This window comes from Haliotis cracherodii, unplaced genomic scaffold, assembly GCF_022045235.1.
Source record: "Haliotis cracherodii isolate W230 unplaced genomic scaffold, xgHalCrac1.p SCAF_18, whole genome shotgun sequence".
Lineage (NCBI taxonomy): Eukaryota > Metazoa > Mollusca > Gastropoda > Lepetellida > Haliotidae > Haliotis > Haliotis cracherodii.
The window spans coordinates 15,443,766-15,462,409 of NW_027266273.1; the positions used below are offsets into that span (position 1 = coordinate 15,443,766).

Here is an 18,644-nt window from a genome sequence, read left to right on the forward strand (position 1 = left end):
CATTGTCAAGCCGGTGTTACACAAGTGTATCCTTAAAGAATTGATTTGAGTTCTGCTCAAATGAAAATAAGATGTAACCCGTTCCACATATAGGTATGTGACTCAAAATCAGATTTGATGTGTCAGTGAGGTCAGCAAATGTGATACCTAAAAGGGGCACGAGCGGCTAGTCGTCTAAGGCGCCGCCTCTCGCTGAGCAGTTGCGTCCCTTGGGTATCCAGAAACCTATGTTTGTGTGTTCGAATCCCAGTTCGCCCCGATCATGTTTCTAGGTTTGTCAACACCATACCCGTGCTCGTGGGTTCACCGAAGTGGTAAACGTCGGAGACCTGCATCACTTCGGGCTTTCTTCCCACATTAAGCTGACACGCCGCTATGTAACTGGAATACTGTTAACAGGGCGTTAAACCCAACTCACTCACGCACTGATGAAGAATACAAACAGGACATTACCTGCAACTGTTTCCCAGACTCGGTCGTACATGAGCAGTCTTCCTGTTTGACACACTTATCTGAGAGTGGATCAAGGACGTATCCCATTTCGCATACACAGTCCAGCACACCCTTGTACTCGGTACCATCGCAGTATTGTTGTTTCAGGAATCCCAGCGATGGACGTGTGTATTCTTCAGAACAATTCATTGCTGGAAAGAATTTCATTTGCTATATTAGCAACAAATGTTATTCAGGCCTAGTAAGGCAACAGATGCTTTGTTTGTTGTTTTCCTATTGTTACAGACTCAGTGGCAATGAAACACATGCATACAAATAGTATTTTGCAGGATGTTCTTATTTTGCAGTGGTCACTATTCATTGTACAGACAACCTTTATTTACATACGGCTCTTTAGGTAACAAACTATGTATGAAGGTATCGTTATGTGTCAGTAGTGAGTGTTGAAGATCATTTTTAGTAATGATCAGTGGCAAATTAGTGAGGTGCTGGCAAAATTTCGAGTGTCGTCAGCAGAAGCGAATGGAATTTAGAGTTATCCTGATTGTTTAGACACATGGCAGGATTGATCGTTCGAGAAGTTTCGGGATGGGACATCTTTTAGAATGCTGCCGGTAACTATATAAGAGCGATAAGAGGGTGACTCGATGCCCTTTTCCGACCTGACTTGTGTCTTATCTATATGTCTACAAGTGCGGATTGGATCATTAACTGAAAACATTCCTGCCAGCTTCCAATACTATTCCTGATTCGAGAAAGGAGACAGGCCTGTTTCAAGACATTTGAGAGACAAAATTCTGTACATTCGCGAGTGCACTATTGTTTATTATAGGGCATATAATTTATTGCTGCTGCCATGAATTTGACGCATTGTTTTATCTTTTTTTCTAAATTGTAAACCGAAACCTGCGTGTTTGAACATAGTTTTATTGATTATTGATTGTTCAATTATCTTTTTTGGTCATTCACTGATTTCACATTTTTTTAGTTTTGTGTAAGTTGTGTGTTTTGTTTCTGAGTAAGATTTTGAGTTTCAGTTTGGAAAGCATGTTACGACATGGAGAAAGTTTTGTTGATGCCAATTCCGATCCACGTTTAACAGTAGATGAGAAAGGCAAGACTGTACTTACGACATGGGGAATCTGGACTGTTCTTCCAATTTGGCACCACATCAATTCCAAGTTCGACAACTTTTTTATCCACGTAGCTGTTGAGCGCCTCGCAGACGGCGTTTTCCACACCACTGCAGACATCCTCAGCACATCCGTTCATAAACTCTGAATAGTCGTCGTCTTTGAGTAAGCCAGAAACGACTTTGAAGTATTTGCATGCTTCCAAACCGGCAGCCGTTTCTTCTTTTGTGCATTCTTCGCCCAATAGTGTTGGGTCAGAGCATCTGCAGGAGATAAAATATTGCTTAAATTTATATATGTGATTAATTTTACTTTGTATTTATCTAATGAATGATGATTTGTTTCATGGTATGCAGTGATTGCAGGTTCCAGTTCAAAGCGGTTAGGGGGGGGAAGGCCATCACGACCGGGGAGTGCAACTTTCGGGCATTTGCTGGCCTTAATGCGAATCAGTAGGGGACGCTGATCGTGAATGAGGAGAATGTCGACTCTGGTGACGTCGACATTAGCCATAAATTGAGTCTACCTTAACACTATGAAGCTAAACTTTTGAGTGACACACACCTCAAACACGTCAGTTTCTTACTTTTCATCGGTGGAGTCGGGGTCGTTGTACAGCCACTGGTCGCCATACGTTGCAGAGTCCTTCCTATTAATCACATCAACTCGTCTTTTCTTCCCATTAATCCTTCGATTCTTTGATTTCAGCTTAAACTTGAATGGGTCTCCCTTACGGTTGATGATGAAATCGTCGGCATTGGTCCATTTACCGCACAGACCGCACATTTTTTCCTTGAATTTCGAATCGATGACACTATTCCACTTGCTTCCCTGAATGTCTAATTTCAAACCAAAACCCTTGAAAACGCATTTTCTGCCGCACATTCTCGCAGAAACTTTGTTGTTCAACCATTTGTTCGAAGCTCGCCTTGTCTGAAACATTCAAAGTGGAACCGTTTGGACTATCTTTTGGGAACAGATCTTACTGTCGGATGTGCTTCTCAAGATACATTGGGAGCGGTCGGGTAGTCTAGTGGTTAAAGCGTTCGCTCGTCACGCCGAAGACCCGGGTTCGATTTCCGACATGGGTACAATGTGTGAAGCCCATTTCTGGTGTCCCCCGCTGTGATATTGCTAGAATACTGCTAAAAGCGGCGTAAAACCATACTCACTCACTCAAGATAAATTGGAATTCGGTCATAAATTTCTTAAGTATTCTTCTTTAACTTGCATATGGATCAACGGTGTTTCGTTTAACATACATCGATATTTATTAATAATAAGACATATCGTATACTGAAGGAGTTTTTTATGAATCACAAAGCCAAAACACTGTGGTAGGTGAACTTATTTAGTTCCTTTGAACACCATAGTCAGAAAGATATACATGTCCAGTTCTGAAGGACTAGTAAAGCGAGAATATCCATACTACTGCGACCGCGTTTGGTTCAAATTCTTCCAGTTATTGTAGTTTCCTAATCTAAGTTCATGGAATGGAATAAATGTACAATTACAAAACAAAACAGTAGAATAAAATTTCAGCTGTTGTCTGTCGGTTGAACTATCCTAACAGCCCGGTGAGCTGAACGTCGGTGTTCGACCCTCTAGCCGTATCATACCAAACGACGTAATCAATAGATGGTACTTGTTACTACCCTGCCTATCGAAAATAACACAAGTAAAATAACTCGCTCAATAAGGCTCACAGCTCGAGCAGAGTAATATTCATGCCATGGTTTGATGCAGGCTCTCCGCTGGTCAGAAGTGCGAATTAGCAGACTGATCGCGATGGTCCTTGAAATTAAGGGTTTCACTGTATGAAAAATGTCAGCCTTGATATATTTAACGATAGACATCAATGAAGATTTTGAATGATATTGGACTTACCACGCGGCACCCTCCACGTCTAGAGCTCAAATCAGCGATTATGCAGTCTCCGGCCCTGGCTCTGGCTTTGGTTTGACATAGGCGTACTTGCATAGATTCTGTACAGGTGACCTTCTTGGCAGGTTTTCCGCATGGTCTGTGCTTGGTGATCACTTCCACCGAAGGGTACTGTTTGCCGGTGTGGGGACAGTTGTTTGTGATGGCAAGGTAGCGACAAGGGCCCATGAAGTCGAAGAAGAAACGGTTGCAGGCGTAGCAATGGGGATCCCCACTGCAGCCACACTTGCACTGACTTTCAAGATCTAAAAGCAAACAGGATAATTACTTAGACCCGTTACGATCCGGGGTAGAATAGGTCTTCAGTAACCAATGCTTGCGGTAAAAGGCGACTATGCTTGTCGTAAGAGGCGACTAATGCAATCGGGTGGTCAGGCTCGCTGACTTGGTTGATGCATGTCATCGTATCCCAATTGCGTGGATCGATGCTCATGATGTCAATCACTGGATTGTCTGGTCCAGACTCGATTTACTTAGAGACCGCCGTCATATAGCTGGAATATAGCTGAGTGCGGCGTAAAACAACAAACAAACCAACTCTTAATCCGATTGATGTCTTTGGTACAAGGCCTGTATCTGAAAAAGCACGGTCCTTGCTTACAAGTCCGAACGTTAGGAAGAATACTCACCGACACAGTCGCCCTCTTCAGTCATGGAATAACCTCTTGCGCACTCGCACTCATGAGCGTAGTAAAGTGGTTCACATTTCTGCGTCGGTGAGCATGCGCGTGGGAACCTCTTACAGACGTTTTCACCTTAAAGAATTATTATCAAATTTAACAGATTAAAATTACAAATTCGCTGCCTACTCAAACCCACCCAGAACTTTACGGAGAATGTGAAGACTCCCAAACACCGCAGTGTTCTGCATTACGCAGATTAATACTATTATTACTTGTGTTAAACATTCTCGGTTGTGTATCTATAGTGGCTGTCAGAAGTGTATACTGCACTTATGCCCTGCATGTAAGGGCAAATAACCCGTCAAAACTATTACATAGCATGGAAGGCGCCCACTTTTCACAAGCTAATGTTACACGCATCTGTGTTTGTCTATCATTATCCGTATGTTAGATTGTATTTTTCTACTTACTCTCTGGGCAACAAATCTTTATCTTGTAGTCTTTGCATTCTTTGCCTCTACAGGAGAAACCTTTTCGTACGTTGCAAGTGACGCCTGTCTTGGCTTCGTCGCCATTTTCATCATAACATTCAATGCCGATCGGTTCTTTACAGAATTGGTTACCCTGTGACAAAATACGAACAATTTTTATCTGGCAATTCTTTTCATAACGAAAGGCATCAGTCATGAATCACAAAGGGTTATGTATGTATTTTGGTATTATGCGTTTATAGTGCTGACAAACTTAAGTTACAATAAGGATGAATCTAGGATTCAAACCCACGGTTTACTGTCTCCTGGCACGCCAAAGGGATGCAACTCTGCGCAACCTACACAACAGGATACCAATATTATGCGGGATAGGGTTATAACCCCTATCACATTACTGAGGCAACATCGCAAGCAATAGGTTTAACACATTGCCCATTGGGTGTTGTACCAACAGAGTAAGTAGTTACCCTGCTAGCTATATAACAATTTGTGCGTGTGTGTGTGGTGGTGGTGTGTGTGTGTGTAAGTGGTGTGGGTGGGTATTATTTATAATAAGGACAACTTACATACCCTTTTTACCTCTTTGATCTTTGCAATTAGGTTTTTAAACAACGCATGGTAATAAACTCTACAACATGTATTTACAGTACGATGGTCAGCGGTGGATCAAATCCTGATTTAGTCACAGAAGCAACAGTGTCTAGGTTTGTCAGCACCATACTCGTGCTCGTGGGTTTCATCGAAGTGGTAAACGTCTGAGACCTGCATCACTTCGGGCTTTCCTCCCACATTAAGCTGACACGCCGTGATATAATTGGATATACTGTTAAAGGCGGCGTTAAACCCAACTCGCTCACTCGCTCACAGAAGCAACATACCTTTCCTGGATACAGGCTCTGTGAAAGAAAAAAACATATATTACATAATAATTACATTACGTGCACGCTAATCAGTTAATCGGTACGATAAAGTTATTGATAGTACATATTTGCACGTCTCTCTTCGTTTAACATTTCATAATTAATAATGCCAAAATTGATGTAACTACGATTAAGAATAATATTGTGATGACCACCTTTATTTTGATTAAACTATATACCGTTGGCGTATTCACTTTCATTTTGATAAAACTATATACCGTTAGTTTGATATCGATCATAAATTTTGAGTTAACGTCCCATCGGTATTGTTTCAGTGATAAAGCGCCTCGCGTTGTCAGTTATGTTTTACCGTCACTTTCATTTGATACAATTCCATGCTTAAGTACGGGATAAGTGTTAAGAAACTTTCCGATTATAGATTATAGATTTAAGTAGCTTTCCATGTCCAACTTCTGGTTATCTTAGTTCTCACTTAAACTAAGTTTATACATACGGCCAAGGCGGCAATTTGCGAACGAGTCAGTGATGCTCCTCGAGAGTTCTTTATTGGTGAAATCATCCCTGAGCATTTCTTTGGGGTTCTTCTGTCTGGATCTGTAACATTCATAGGAGAAACTTGTGAAGTCTAAATTATCAAAAGAAATATCTGATAAAGGCATCGTCCACTGTACGGCTTAGGCCAATCTTAAGTGTCAGATCGAGAGAATAATTAAAGGCAAAGTATTGGCAAACATTGTGTGAACGGATCATTGAAAATCAGTGACGACACCATGTGTTCGCGAAAAGAATGAACATGTCCAAAGAAGCTTTAGTTTCTCTTACCATATGCACACACAGCATATTTCAAAGCGAAGTCAACATCCGATCTGAACTGAACTGTATCGTCCTGGGTATCGTAAACGACTTGGATACATCCACTTTTGAAGTTACCAAGCCCGTCGTACAAAGGTAAGTCGATACTAGTTGGGATAGAATCTTTTGTGAATCTTGCTGTTCGACCTTCAGAGCGCTCGACGCAACCACCAATCCAGATGTCTGTTACGAGAAAACGCAAACGTATAGTTTTCCATTTCTCACAGTATGACCACACAGCATCACCTACAGTACTCTATGTATATAATATCAATGTAGTTGTTGAGTGTTTTTATCACGGAGTAATATTAAGAGTTAAGGTTATTTTCGTTTGCAAATGTTATTGATAAGGAGAGTGAAATAAACTAGTTACGACTGGCTTCCCTAAGCCAGTGATAAATCAGCAAGAGTTTATCGTTTTCAAGGATTTTGTAGATATCGGAAGGAAATGCAAATTGCATTTTTTATAATCAATTTCCTCTGAAAGTCCTTTGTGCCAGAATTAATAAGCAATGATGTACTTACGTAGTTTCCTGGCTGTAAAACATAAATCAAGAAATTATACATTTGAAAAACAGTTGAAAAAGAGAAATTTCACCAGAATGTTTAGTAATTAACTCTTTTGGCTACAATGCACACTCCTTATGAACAAATCAATATGTTTTGAAGTGAAAGGTTTTATTAGGCTGATACACCAAGACGTATCTGACATAACGTGTTTGACTTGGAGTGAGTGAGTTGATTTATACCGCTTTTAACAGTATTACAGTTATATTACGGCGTGTCAGTTTAATGTGGGAGGAAAGCCCGAAGTGATGCAGGTCTAGGACGTTCATCACTTCGGTGAAACCTAGGAGCACGGGTATGGTGCTGACAAACCTAGAAACATGGGGCGAACGGGGATTCGAACCCACATTTATAGGTTTCTGACGTGCCCAAGGGACGCAACTCTGCACAGCGAATCGCGGCGCCTTAGACTACTGGACCACCCGTGCACCCGTTTGACTTGGATATGTGTCATTGATGTTTGATTTAAGACAAAGAAAAGTCAACTTACGTAAATTCCTACGTCCTGTGAAAAGAATAGAAAAGAAACAATATTACCACCAAATAAATTAAGGATTTAATCACTTTTAAGTTTTTACATATACATTTTTTTATCCGTAGCATTTATCATTCGCAACATTGACATTTTGATAATATCATAAATGCAGTTATCAATTCGCATAACTTTTATCTGTTATAAATTGTAAAAATACTTGTCCACAAGTTTGTAATATTCACCTTCAACCCGAGTAAAAATTTAATCAACAAACACCAATATGATAAAAAGAGATAATGGAATAAAAAAAACACATACAAACAAATACAACTTTCACAACATATTCCTGTAATTCCTTGTAATTCCTGCATTTGTGATAAGCTGAATTTGTGTTATTGCATACATGTCCCAATGACAATAGTAAAACATTAAGCTACTTTTATTTTCACGGAATAGTACTGTCGAAGGAATTCCTTTTCTGATCACATGTGTCGTCATGCACAGGATATATAACGAAATTAATGCATCTTCATTGTCCAAACTACCATTTGAGACCGAATGCCGAGAAGGAATGAAACAGCAAACGTGCAGGCTCGCTCGGCACGCCTGGGTTCCACGAATTTGATGTCTTTGAGTTTCATTCTCACCCGCATTTTCCAACTGTGTCTTCTTGTTATCAGAGAACTAATGTTTGAATCTGGCGGTACCTGACCATGTCATTTGAAACATCCGCCTTCTCCCGGACATATTTGTTCCGGTTCGTTACAGTCTGACTGTTGCAGTGCTTCTCGCCCGTTGCCTTGATATGACAGGTCCTTTGTGTTGATCCTACCGATTGGCTACTGATTTTGTGGGCGCTCAAGTTATGTGCATAACTTAAAAATCAGCTGATTCATGTCACGCCACCGTATGTATTGGAATACAATCGCGCCCTTTTTATCTGTTTGATACATACAACTGTTTGGTTAAACTATTCTAGATAACACATGTTTTCGTTGTCGAGTTTAAATATAAGTTTTTCGATCCTTACCTCAATGAACCAAAACGAACCCACAAACCCACTTACTTGAACTACGAAAAAGGAGAAAAACATGATTGTTCTACTAACATAAATATAAATGCATTTTATGTCCGTCACCTGGAGTCATGGATCGAGTCGCGCACGATATTTCCATTGGTCTGCAGGCACAATGCTACGGTAGCCCATAAGGGACATATTTTGATATTTCACTTACTTTTATCGTAACCTTTTGCAAATTTGTCAGACAAATCGTGTTAATTTGCAAAAGGTTACGATAAAAGTAAGTGAAACATTCAAATATTGAAAAACAGACTCCATGTCCCTTATGGGCTACCGTACAATACTCATATCCCTTTCATCATAATTTCTACCCTTTGTTTCAAAGTTTAGTGAATATCAGCGACATAATGCTTACACATGGTGATCTAGGAAACTGTTCAAAATCAAACGCTCACTCTTCTCTTTCTCAAATTTAAAGAGAAAGAACTTATGATCTATCGTACACATTAACCTTCTAATCATAAGGTAAGTTGAGATAATTTCTGTAGACAGTATGACATTCATTTACATGCAAAATTACGGATTTTCACAATTAAGGAAAATTCTTTCACATGCACGAACATTCTTTCACATGCACGAACATTCTTTCACATGCGCGATAGAAAGGATAAGATGTTAGAAAACAAGATAAACACACCATGCCAGTATATCAAAGGGGTAGATGTATGATTTATTCTGGACTAAAATAAGGGAAAAAACGCATGCTACATTCCCCAGTGTCTGTTTACTAATTTTACATATTAGTATACAAAAAGAGCACAGTAGCTCACCAGGAAGAACACTAATGTAGTTATTTTATAATATCATGAAGTTGTCAACATACATATTTAGATTCAATTTTCTAAAGCATAAATCGCATGGAACTGACACAACATAATGAATAAATTGACTAATATGTCTTCGAAGATATGCTAACGCCATGCTGTGTTAAACATTTTAATGTAAATGTCAGCAAGGTACAATTGATTCAGCAGTGATTAATGTCTGCATACGTTCACTTCAATAAGCTAAGACAGAAAAGGGCATTATTGCTACGAGAGGAGTATGATTTGAGGGACGGGCCCACTACAACTGGCGGGTTGTAATCACATAAATTATACTTCCGACTTCATAGTTGATGTCGTTGTGGAGACAAAGATTGAAGTTGAATTAAATAAGATTACCTTTCCTGCTTTGAAAAAAATGATTAGTTGATGCCTTTACAGGCTAAATAAAGTTGCGAAAAAGAAGAAATATATCAAAATGTGCTCAGTTAAAACGTCTTCTAAAGGATGTAGATAAATGCGGATGGAAAAAGCAATTTCAGTGTTACCTCTGCGCCCTCTGCGCTTTCTGTTACCTCTGCGCCCTCTTCGTCTTCTGCGCTTTCTGTTACCTCTTCGTCCTCTGCGTCCTCTTCGTCCTCTGCGGCCTCTGCGGCCTCTGCGCTTTCTGTTACCTCTGCGGCCTCTGCGGCCTCTGCGCTTTCTGTTGCCTCTGCTCCCTCTGCGACCTCTGCGGCCTCTACGGCCTCTGCGACCTCTGCGACCTCTGCGGCCTCTGCGACCTCTGCGACCTCTGCGCTTTCTGCTACCTCTGCGGCCTCTGCGGCCTCTGCGACCTCTGCGCTTTCTGTTCCCTCTGCGGCCTCTGCGGCCTCTGCGGCCTCTGCGCTTTCTGTTACCTCTGCGACCTCTGCGACCTCTGCGCCCTCTGCGCCCTCTGCGGCTTCTGCGTCCTCTGCGGCTTCTGCGTCCTCTGCGTCCTCTGCGTCCTCTGCGGCCTCTGCGGCCTCTGCGGGCTCTGCGGCCTCTGCGGCCTCTGCGGCCTCTACGGCCTCTGCGCCCTCTGCGGGCTCTGCGCCCTCTGCGGCCTCTGCGCCCTCTGCGGCCTCTGCGCCCTCTGCGGCCTCTGCGGGCTCTGCGGCCTCTGCGGCCTCTGCGACCTCTGCGGCCTCTGCGGCCTCTGCGGGCTCTGCGGCCTCTGCGGCCTCTGCGGCCTCTACGGCCTCTGCGGCCTCTGCTGCCTCTGCGTCCTCTGCGGGCTCTGCGCCCTCTGCGGCCTCTGCGCCCTCTGCGGCCTCTGCGGGCTCTGCGACCTCTGCGGCCTCTGCGGCCTCTACTGCCTCTGCGACCTCTGCGACCTCTGCGACCTCTGCGCCCTCTGCGACCTCTGCGGCTTCTGCGTCCTCTGCGTCCTCTGCGCCCTCTGCGGCCTCTGCGTCCTCTGCGGCCTCTGCGCCCTCTGCTCCCTCTGCGGCCTCTGCTCCCTCTGCGGCCTCTGCGGCCTCTACGGGTTCGGCGTCCTCTGCGTCCTCTGCTAGCTCTGCGGCCTCTGCGCCCTCTGCGGCCTCTGCGCCCTCTACGGCCTCTGCGTCCTCTGCGGCTTCTGCGTCCTCTGCTCCCTCTGCGGCCTCTGCGGCCTCTGCGGCCTCTGCGTCCTCTGCTAGCTCTGCGGCCTCTGCGTCCTCTGCGTCCTCTGCGGCCTCTGCGGCCTCTGCGTGCTCTGCGGCCTCTGCGTCCTCTGCGTCCTCTGCGCCCTCTGCGGCCTCTGCGGCCTCTGCGGGCTCTGCTCCCTCTGCGGCCTCTGCTCCCTCTGCGGCCTCTGCGGCCTCTACGGCCTCTACGGCCTCTGCGCCCTCTGCGGCTTCTGCGGCCTCTGCGTCCTCTGCGGCCTCTGCGGCCTCTGCGGGCTCTGCTCCCTCTGCGGCCTCTGCGCCCTCTGCGGCTTCTGCGGCCTCTGCGGCCTCTGCGTCCTCTGCGGCCTCTGCGTCCTCTGCGTCCTCTGCGGCCTCTGCTCCCTCTGCGGCCTCTGCGGCTTCTACGGGCTCTGCGGCCTCTGCGGCCTCTGCGCCCTCTGCGGCCTCTGCGCCCTCTGCGGCTTCTGCGGCCTCTACGTCCTCTTCGGCCTCTGCGTCCTCTGCGTCCTCTGCGGCCTCTGCGGCCTCTACTCCCTCTGCGGCCTCTGCTCCCTCTGCGGCCTCTGCGGCCTCTGCTCCCTCTGCGGCCTCTGCGGCCTCTGCGGGCTCTGCGTCCTCTGCGGGCTCTGCGCCCTCTGCGTGCTCTGCGCCCTCTGCGGCCTCTGCTGCCTCTGCGGGCTCTGCTCCCTCTGCGTCCTCTGCGGCCTCTGCGTCCTCTGCGTCCTCTGCGGCCTCTGCGCCCTCTGCGACCTCTGCGGGCTCTGCTCCCTCTGCGTCCTCTGCGGCCTCTGCGGCCTCTGCGGCCTCTGCTGCCTCTACGGCTTCTGCGCCCTCTGCGGCCTCTGCGCCCTCTGCGTCCTCTGCGTCCTCTGCGTCCTCTGCTCCCTCTGCGGCCTCTGCGGCCTCTGCTCCCCCTGCGGCCTCTGCGTCCTCTACGGCTTCTGCGCCCTCTCCGGCCTCTGCGCCCTCTGCGGCCTCTGCGACCTCTGCGTGCTCTGCGGCCTCTGCGGCCTCTACGGCCTCTGCGGCCTCTGCGCCCTCTGCGCCCTCTGCGGGCTCTGCGCCCTCTGCGGGCTCTGCGTCCTCTGCGTCCTCTGCGGCCTCTGCGTGCTCTGCGTCCTCTGCGTCCTCTGCGTCCTCTGCGTCCTCTGCGGCCTCTGCGGCCTCTGCGCCCTCTGCGCCCTCTGCGGCCTCTGCTGCCTCTGCGGGCTCTGCTCCCTCTGCGTCCTCTGCCGCCTCTGCGGCCTCTGCTCCCTCTGCGACCTCTGCGGGCTCTGCTCCCTCTGCGTCCTCTGCGGCCTCTGCGGCCTCTACGGCCTCTGCGCCCTCTGCGGCCTCTGCTGCCTCTGCGGGCTCTGCTCCCTCTGCGTCCTCTGCCGCCTCTGCGGCCTCTGCGGCCTCTGCGGCCTCTGCGCCCTCTGCGACCTCTGCGACCTCTGCGGGCTCTGCTCCCTCTGCGTCCTCTGCGGCCTCTGCGGCCTCTACGGCTTCTGCTCCCTCTGCGTCCTCTGCTGCCTCTGCGGCCTCTACGGCTTCTGCGCCCTCTGCGGCCTCTGCGCCCTCTGCGTCCTCTGCGGCCTCTGCGGCCTCTGCGGCCTCTGCCTCTACGGGCTCTGCGGCCTCTGCGTCCTCTGCGGCCTCTGCGGCCTCTGCTCCCTCTGCGGCCTCTCCGGCCTCTGCTCCCCCTGCGTCCTCTGCGTCCTCTACGACTTCTGCGCCCTCTACGGCCTCTGCGGCCTCTGCGGCCTCTGCGGCCTCTGCGGCCTCTACGGCTTCTGCGGCCTCTGCGGCCTCTGCGGCCTCTGCGCCCTCTGCGACCTCTGCTCCCTCTGCGGCCTCTGCGGCCTCTACGGCTTCTGCGACCTCTTCGGCTTCTGCGTCCTCCGCGTCCTCTGCGTCCTCTGCTGCCTCTGCGACCTCTACGGCTTCTGCGACCTCTGCGCCCTCTGCGGCCTCTGCGCCCTCTGCGGCCTCTGCGCCCTCTGCGACCTCTGCGGCCTCTACGGCTTCTGCGACCTCTGCGGCTTCTGCGTCCTCTGCGTCCTCTGCGGCCTCTACGGCTTCTGCGACCTCTGCGGCTTCTGCGTCCTCTGCGTCCTCTGCGGCCTCTACGGCCTCTGCTGCCTCTGCGGCCTCTACGGCCTCTACGGGCTCTGCGACCTCTGCGACCTCTGCGACCTCTACGGCTTCTGCGACCTCTGCGGCCTCTACGGCTTCTGCGACCTCTGCGGCCTCTACGGCTTCTGCGCCCTCTACGGCCTCTGCGCCCTCTGCGCCCTCTACGGCCTCTGCGGGCTCTGCTCCCTCTGCGTCCTCTGCGGCCTCTGCGGCCTCTGCGCCCTCTGCGGCCTCTGCGGGCTCTGCGTCCTCTGCGCCCTCTGCGCCCTCTACGGCCTCTGCGGGCTCTGCTCCCTCTGCGGCCTCTGCGCCCTCTGCGGCCTCTGCGCCCTCTGCGACCTCTGCGGGCTCTGCTCCCTCTGCGGGCTCTGCTCCCTCTGCGGCCTCTGCGCCCTCTGCGACCTCTGCGGGCTCTGCTCCCTCTGCGGCCTCTGCGCCCTCTGCGCCCTCTGCGACCTCTGCGGGCTCTGCTCCCTCTGCGGCCTCTGCGCCCTCTGCGGCCTCTGCGCCCTCTGCGACCTCTGCGACCTCTGCGGCCTCTGCGGGCTCTGCGGGCTCTGCGGCCTCTGCGGCCTCTGCGTCCTCTGCGGCCTCTGCGGCCTCTGCGGCCTCTACGGCTTCTGCTCCCTCTGCGTCCTCTGCGACCTCTGCGGGCTCTGCTCCCTCTGCGACCTCTGCGGGCTCTGCTTCCTCTGCGGCCTCTGCGCCCTCTGCGCCCTCTGCGACCTCTGCGGCCTCTGCGGGCTCTGCGGCCTCTGCGTCCTCTGCGTCCTCTGCGGCCTCTGCGCCCTCTGCGACCTCTGCGGGCTCTGCTCCCTCTGCGTCCTCTTCGGCCTCTGCGGCCTCTGCGTCCTCTACGGCTTCTGCGCCCTCTGCGTCCTCTGCGGCCTCTGCGCCCTCTGCGACCTCTGCGGGCTCTGCTCCCTCTGCGTCCTCTTCGGCCTCTGCGGCCTCTGCGTCCTCTACGGCTTCTGCGCCCTCTGCGGCCTCTGCGCCCTCTGCGTCCTCTGCGGGCTCTGCTCCCTCTGCGGCCTCTGCGTCCTCTGCGGCCTCTGCGCCCTCTGCGACCTCTGCGGGCTCTGCTCCCTCTGCGGCCTCTGCGCCCTCTGCGGCCTCTTCGGCCTCTACGGCTTCTGCGGCCTCTACGCCCTCTGCGGCCTCTGCGCCCTCTGCTCCCTCTGCGGGCTCTGCTTCCTCTGCGGCCTCTGCGCCCTCTGCGCCCTCTGCGACCTCTGCGGCCTCTGCGGGCTCTGCGGCCTCTGCGTCCTCTGCGTCCTCTGCGGCCTCTGCGCCCTCTGCGACCTCTGCGGGCTCTGCTCCCTCTGCGTCCTCTGCGGCCTCTGCGGCCTCTACGGCTTCTGCGGCCTCTGCGGCCTCTGCGGCCTCTTCGCCCTCTGCGCCCTCTGCGTCCTCTGCGGCCTCTGCGGCCTCTTCGGCCTCTACGGCTTCTGCGGCCTCTGCGCCCTCTGCGGCCTCTGCGCCCTCTGCTCCCTCTGCGGGCTCTGCTCCCTCTGCGGCCTCTGCGCCCTCTGCGCCCTCTGCGACCTCTGCGGCCTCTGCGGGCTCTGCGGCCTCTGCGGCCTCTGCGTCCTCTGCGGCCTCTGCGCCCTCTGCGACCTCTGCGGGCTCTGCTCCCTCTGCGTCCTTTGCGGCCTCTGCGGCCTCTACGGCTTCTGCGGCCTCTGCGGCCTCTTCGCCCTCTGCGCCCTCTGCGTCCTCTGCGGCCTCTGCGTCCTCTGCGTCCTCTGCGGCCTCTGCGGCCTCTGCGGGCTCTGCGCCCTCTGCGGCCTCTGCGACCTCTTCGGCCTCTACGGCTTCTGCGCCCTCTGCGGCCTCTGCGGCCTCTGCGTCCTCTGCGGGCTCTGCGTCCTCTGCGTCCTCTGCGCCCTCTGCGGCCTCTGCGGGCTCTGCGCCCTCTGCGGCCTCTGCGTCCTCTGCGACCTCTGCGGGCTCTGCTCCCTCTGCGGCCTCTGCGCCCTCTGCGACCTCTGCGGCCTCTGCGGGCTCTGCGTCCTCTGCGTCCTCTGCGGGCTCTGCGCCCTCTGCGCCCTCTGCGGCCTCTGCGGCCTCTGCGCCCTCTGCGACCTCTGCGACCTCTGCGGGCTCTGCTCCCTCTGCGGCCTCTGCGCCCTCTGCGACCTCTGCGACCTCTGCGACCTCTGCGGGCTCTGCTCCCTCTGCGGCCTCTGCGGCCTCTGCGGCCTCTACGGCTTCTGCGCCCTCTGCGGCCTCTGCGCCCTCTACGGCCTCTGCGCCCTCTGCGGCCTCTGCGGGCTCTGCTCCCTCTGCGCCCTCTGCGACCTCTGCGGCCTCTGCGACCTCTGCGGCTTCTGCGCCCTCTGCGGCCTCTGCGCCCTCTACGGCCTCTGCGCCCTCTGCGGCCTCTGCGGGCTCTGCTCCCTCTGCGGCCTCTGCGGCCTCTGCGGCCTCTACGGCCTCTGCGGCTTCTGCGGCCTCTGCGGCCTCTACGCCCTCTGCGCCCTCTGCCTCTCCATCTTCGCCTACCTCGTCTTCCTCTTCTTCTCCCGAAAAACTCTGTTGCAATCAATTAGTGATTTCATTGCTGCAAGCTCACCCATTCTATATTTAACATTATTAGAAGCGAGCACTCGTTCTTCAAACACTCAGTAACATTCACATGTTTCTTTTCATCGTTTCAATTTTAAAGTGTTAAAAACACTATTGCAACACCACTGTAGTTGTTATACACAAGGAGTACCTATACTTCTGAATTAATTCGACATGATGCGAAGACCTCATGCATCTGCCACTTCTTTGAATGTTGCCGGGATGTCAGGTGCATTTATGGAGGGGAGATTATATATGATCCCCATAAGAAGGGCTCTAAATGGAAACCAAAAAGTCAATCAAAGTTTATTTTAAATACACAAGTGCAATTACAAGGGACGTAAGTTATACGTACCATTCAATTGTACTAAGCGTTTAGTTCGCATTAAACATAGGTACTGAATAGTAAGGTTATAACAGGAGGTAGGCCGTTTGCTCTCATGAACCGCAGAACCGACGATGTCTGTATTCGCATCCCAACGTGTACTAATTATCTGCGTAAATAGTTTACAAGAAAATTGCAGTCCTTACATGTTTTGATAAACGTTAGTGAGTGAATTGGGTTTAACATTCCAGTTATATCATGGCTTGTCAGCTCATGTTGGAGAAAGTCTCAGACGTTTACCACTTCGGTGAAAATCACTAGTACAGGTATGGTGCTGACAAATATAGAAACATTATTTGGGCGTACCGGGATTCAAACCCTTAACCATAGGTTTCTGGCGCGCCCAAGTGACACAACTCTGCACAGTGAATAGCGGCGCCTTAAGGTGGCTAGGCCACCCGTGTCCTTTCTATAAAATACGTTATTAAGTAGTAAAGGCAAAAATATCGCTAGTTAACCTGTCATCGACATATTTGTAACGTCCAGTCAAAAGTAGCAACTGATCAATGGTATCATTAAGCATCAAGTGTCACATCCATAGAGAATCTCCCCATTACCATGACCATGCAATAGTGTAGGCCTTCCAAACTGGCATGCAACGCAATTCAGAATCACTCACCAAACCAGGTTTTAATCTTCCTCTTAGCTGAATTCGAAGAAACGGTTTATTTTTACCACCGAAACAAAGAGCAAATGATCGAGTTTCTTAACATTCACATGTTACACTAGACACATATTTACATGCCATCAGTGGTTGCATTACAATCTCATGTTCTTTCGTTATCACATTGTATCTTGCATAATTATTACAGGAGTTACTTCAATAGTACTTCAATAGTATAATGAAATAAAACTCATAGCGCCTGCCTTTACGTCGACCTGGCAGCGGCATATGCAACAATAAATACCATCATGCTGATTATATATAGTATCAGAGTGATAACTCCACTTTACCAATTTCTTGTAGTGACCCATCGGGTATTATCTAATGGGTTGTCTTTGAGCGTTCATTTCATGCATTATACTATAGGTATCATCATCATAAATACTTATTACGGAAGAACTTGAGTTTGATACGACATATTTTAATTGATTTCAAATCAATTTCTTCTCTACTGTTGTTCCAACACATTCACAATACTTTTTCACCTCCTTTCACCAAACTTTGTCACGGCCTTTCACATTTTTGTATTTAAAGGTATTACACAAAACAAGATACAGACATAAAACAGTTATGTTTCTTTTCATCCATGCAATAACGAGCATGCAATACTTTGACTTACGTCGACGTTTCTTGCCTCGTCCTTGTCGACGTTTTCCTCCTGTTATGAAGGTATATTTTATAAAGCAAATACTACATTTATTCATGTTCTAAGATGCATCGCGCATAAGATTCGTTACGCAGGTATTGATTGCTTATTTCTAAAATAACCCAATGTTTTACATAAATTGTAAGGAAACCTTCAAAGGTCGTTTTACCAGTATTGATTGAGATAACGTTTACTTTAAGCTACATCAGTATTTATACCAAACAGTAAAAAAACCAAAATGTATTCATTCCGTTTTGCAATCATGTTTGCATGTCTAGATTATAACATAAAATAAAAGATCTTCTGTATTCTGGCACGCAATCTAGTACATTTATACTTTCACCTGCTTAAAAGACATAATTTAGACTCACGTCCACGTTTCTTGCCACGACTTCGCCTACGCTTTCCTCCTATTATGAAAGGTATATGTTCTCGAATTATTCATAATTGTTTCATTTCATAATAGATGATACCTATCACCATTCCATGCATAATCCAGGGTTAATTTCAGTTCTTCAGAGAACATTTTATAGTAATTTAAATGAATGTTTCAAAAGATAGTTCGTATTTCTCTTTCATCAAGGAATATAGTAAAACATTCTTCTGACCATTATCCTTACACGCAGCCTGAAAAACTAAATCTTCACATGCGTATGAACCATAAGTTTGACTCACGTCCACGTTTCTTGCCACGACTTCGCCTACGCTTTCCTCCTATTATGAAAGGTATATGTTCTCGAATTATTCATAATTGTTTCATTTCATAATAGATGATACCTATCACCATTCCATGCATAATCCAGGGTTAATTTCAGTTCTTCAGAGAACATTTTATAGTAATTTAAATGAATGTTTCAAAAGATAATTCGTATTTCTCTTTCATCAAGGAATATAGTAAAACATTCTTCTGACCATTATCCTTACACGCAGCCTGAAAAACTAAATCTTCACATGCGTATAAACCATAAGTTTGACTCACGTCCACGTTTCTTGCCACGACTTCGCCTACGCTTTCCTCCTATTATGAAAGGTATATGTTCTCGAATTATTCATAATTGTTTCATTTCATAATAGATGATACCTTTCACCATTCCATGCATATTCCAGGGTTAACTTCAGTTCTTCAGAGAACATTTTATAGTAATTTAAATGAATGTTTCAAAAGTTAGTTCGTAGTTTTCTTTCATTAAGGAAACTAGGAAATTATTCTTCTAACCATTATCCTCACACGGAGCCTAAAAAATTAAAATCTTCACATGCGTATAAGACATAAGTTTAACTCACGTCCACGTTTCTTGCCACGACTTCGCCTACGCTTTCCTCCTATTATGAAAGGTATATGTTCTCGAATTTATAATTGTTTCA

At 48.9% G+C, this 18,644-nt stretch overlaps 1 protein-coding gene across 1 annotated transcript in view; it reads right to left on the minus strand.

The window, feature by feature from the left end:
• Positions 1–13,680: 13,680 nt before the first annotated feature.
• Positions 13,681–18,644, minus strand: part of LOC139466063 (uncharacterized) — a gene marked incomplete at its 3' end in the record, with an annotated part of 61,091 nt that continues 56,127 nt past the window's right edge. The window contains exon 21 of the mRNA XM_071248077.1: positions 13,681–15,551. Within this exon, the coding sequence (XP_071104178.1) occupies positions 13,681–15,551 (1,871 nt within the window). The remainder of the gene's footprint in view (positions 15,552–18,644) is intronic.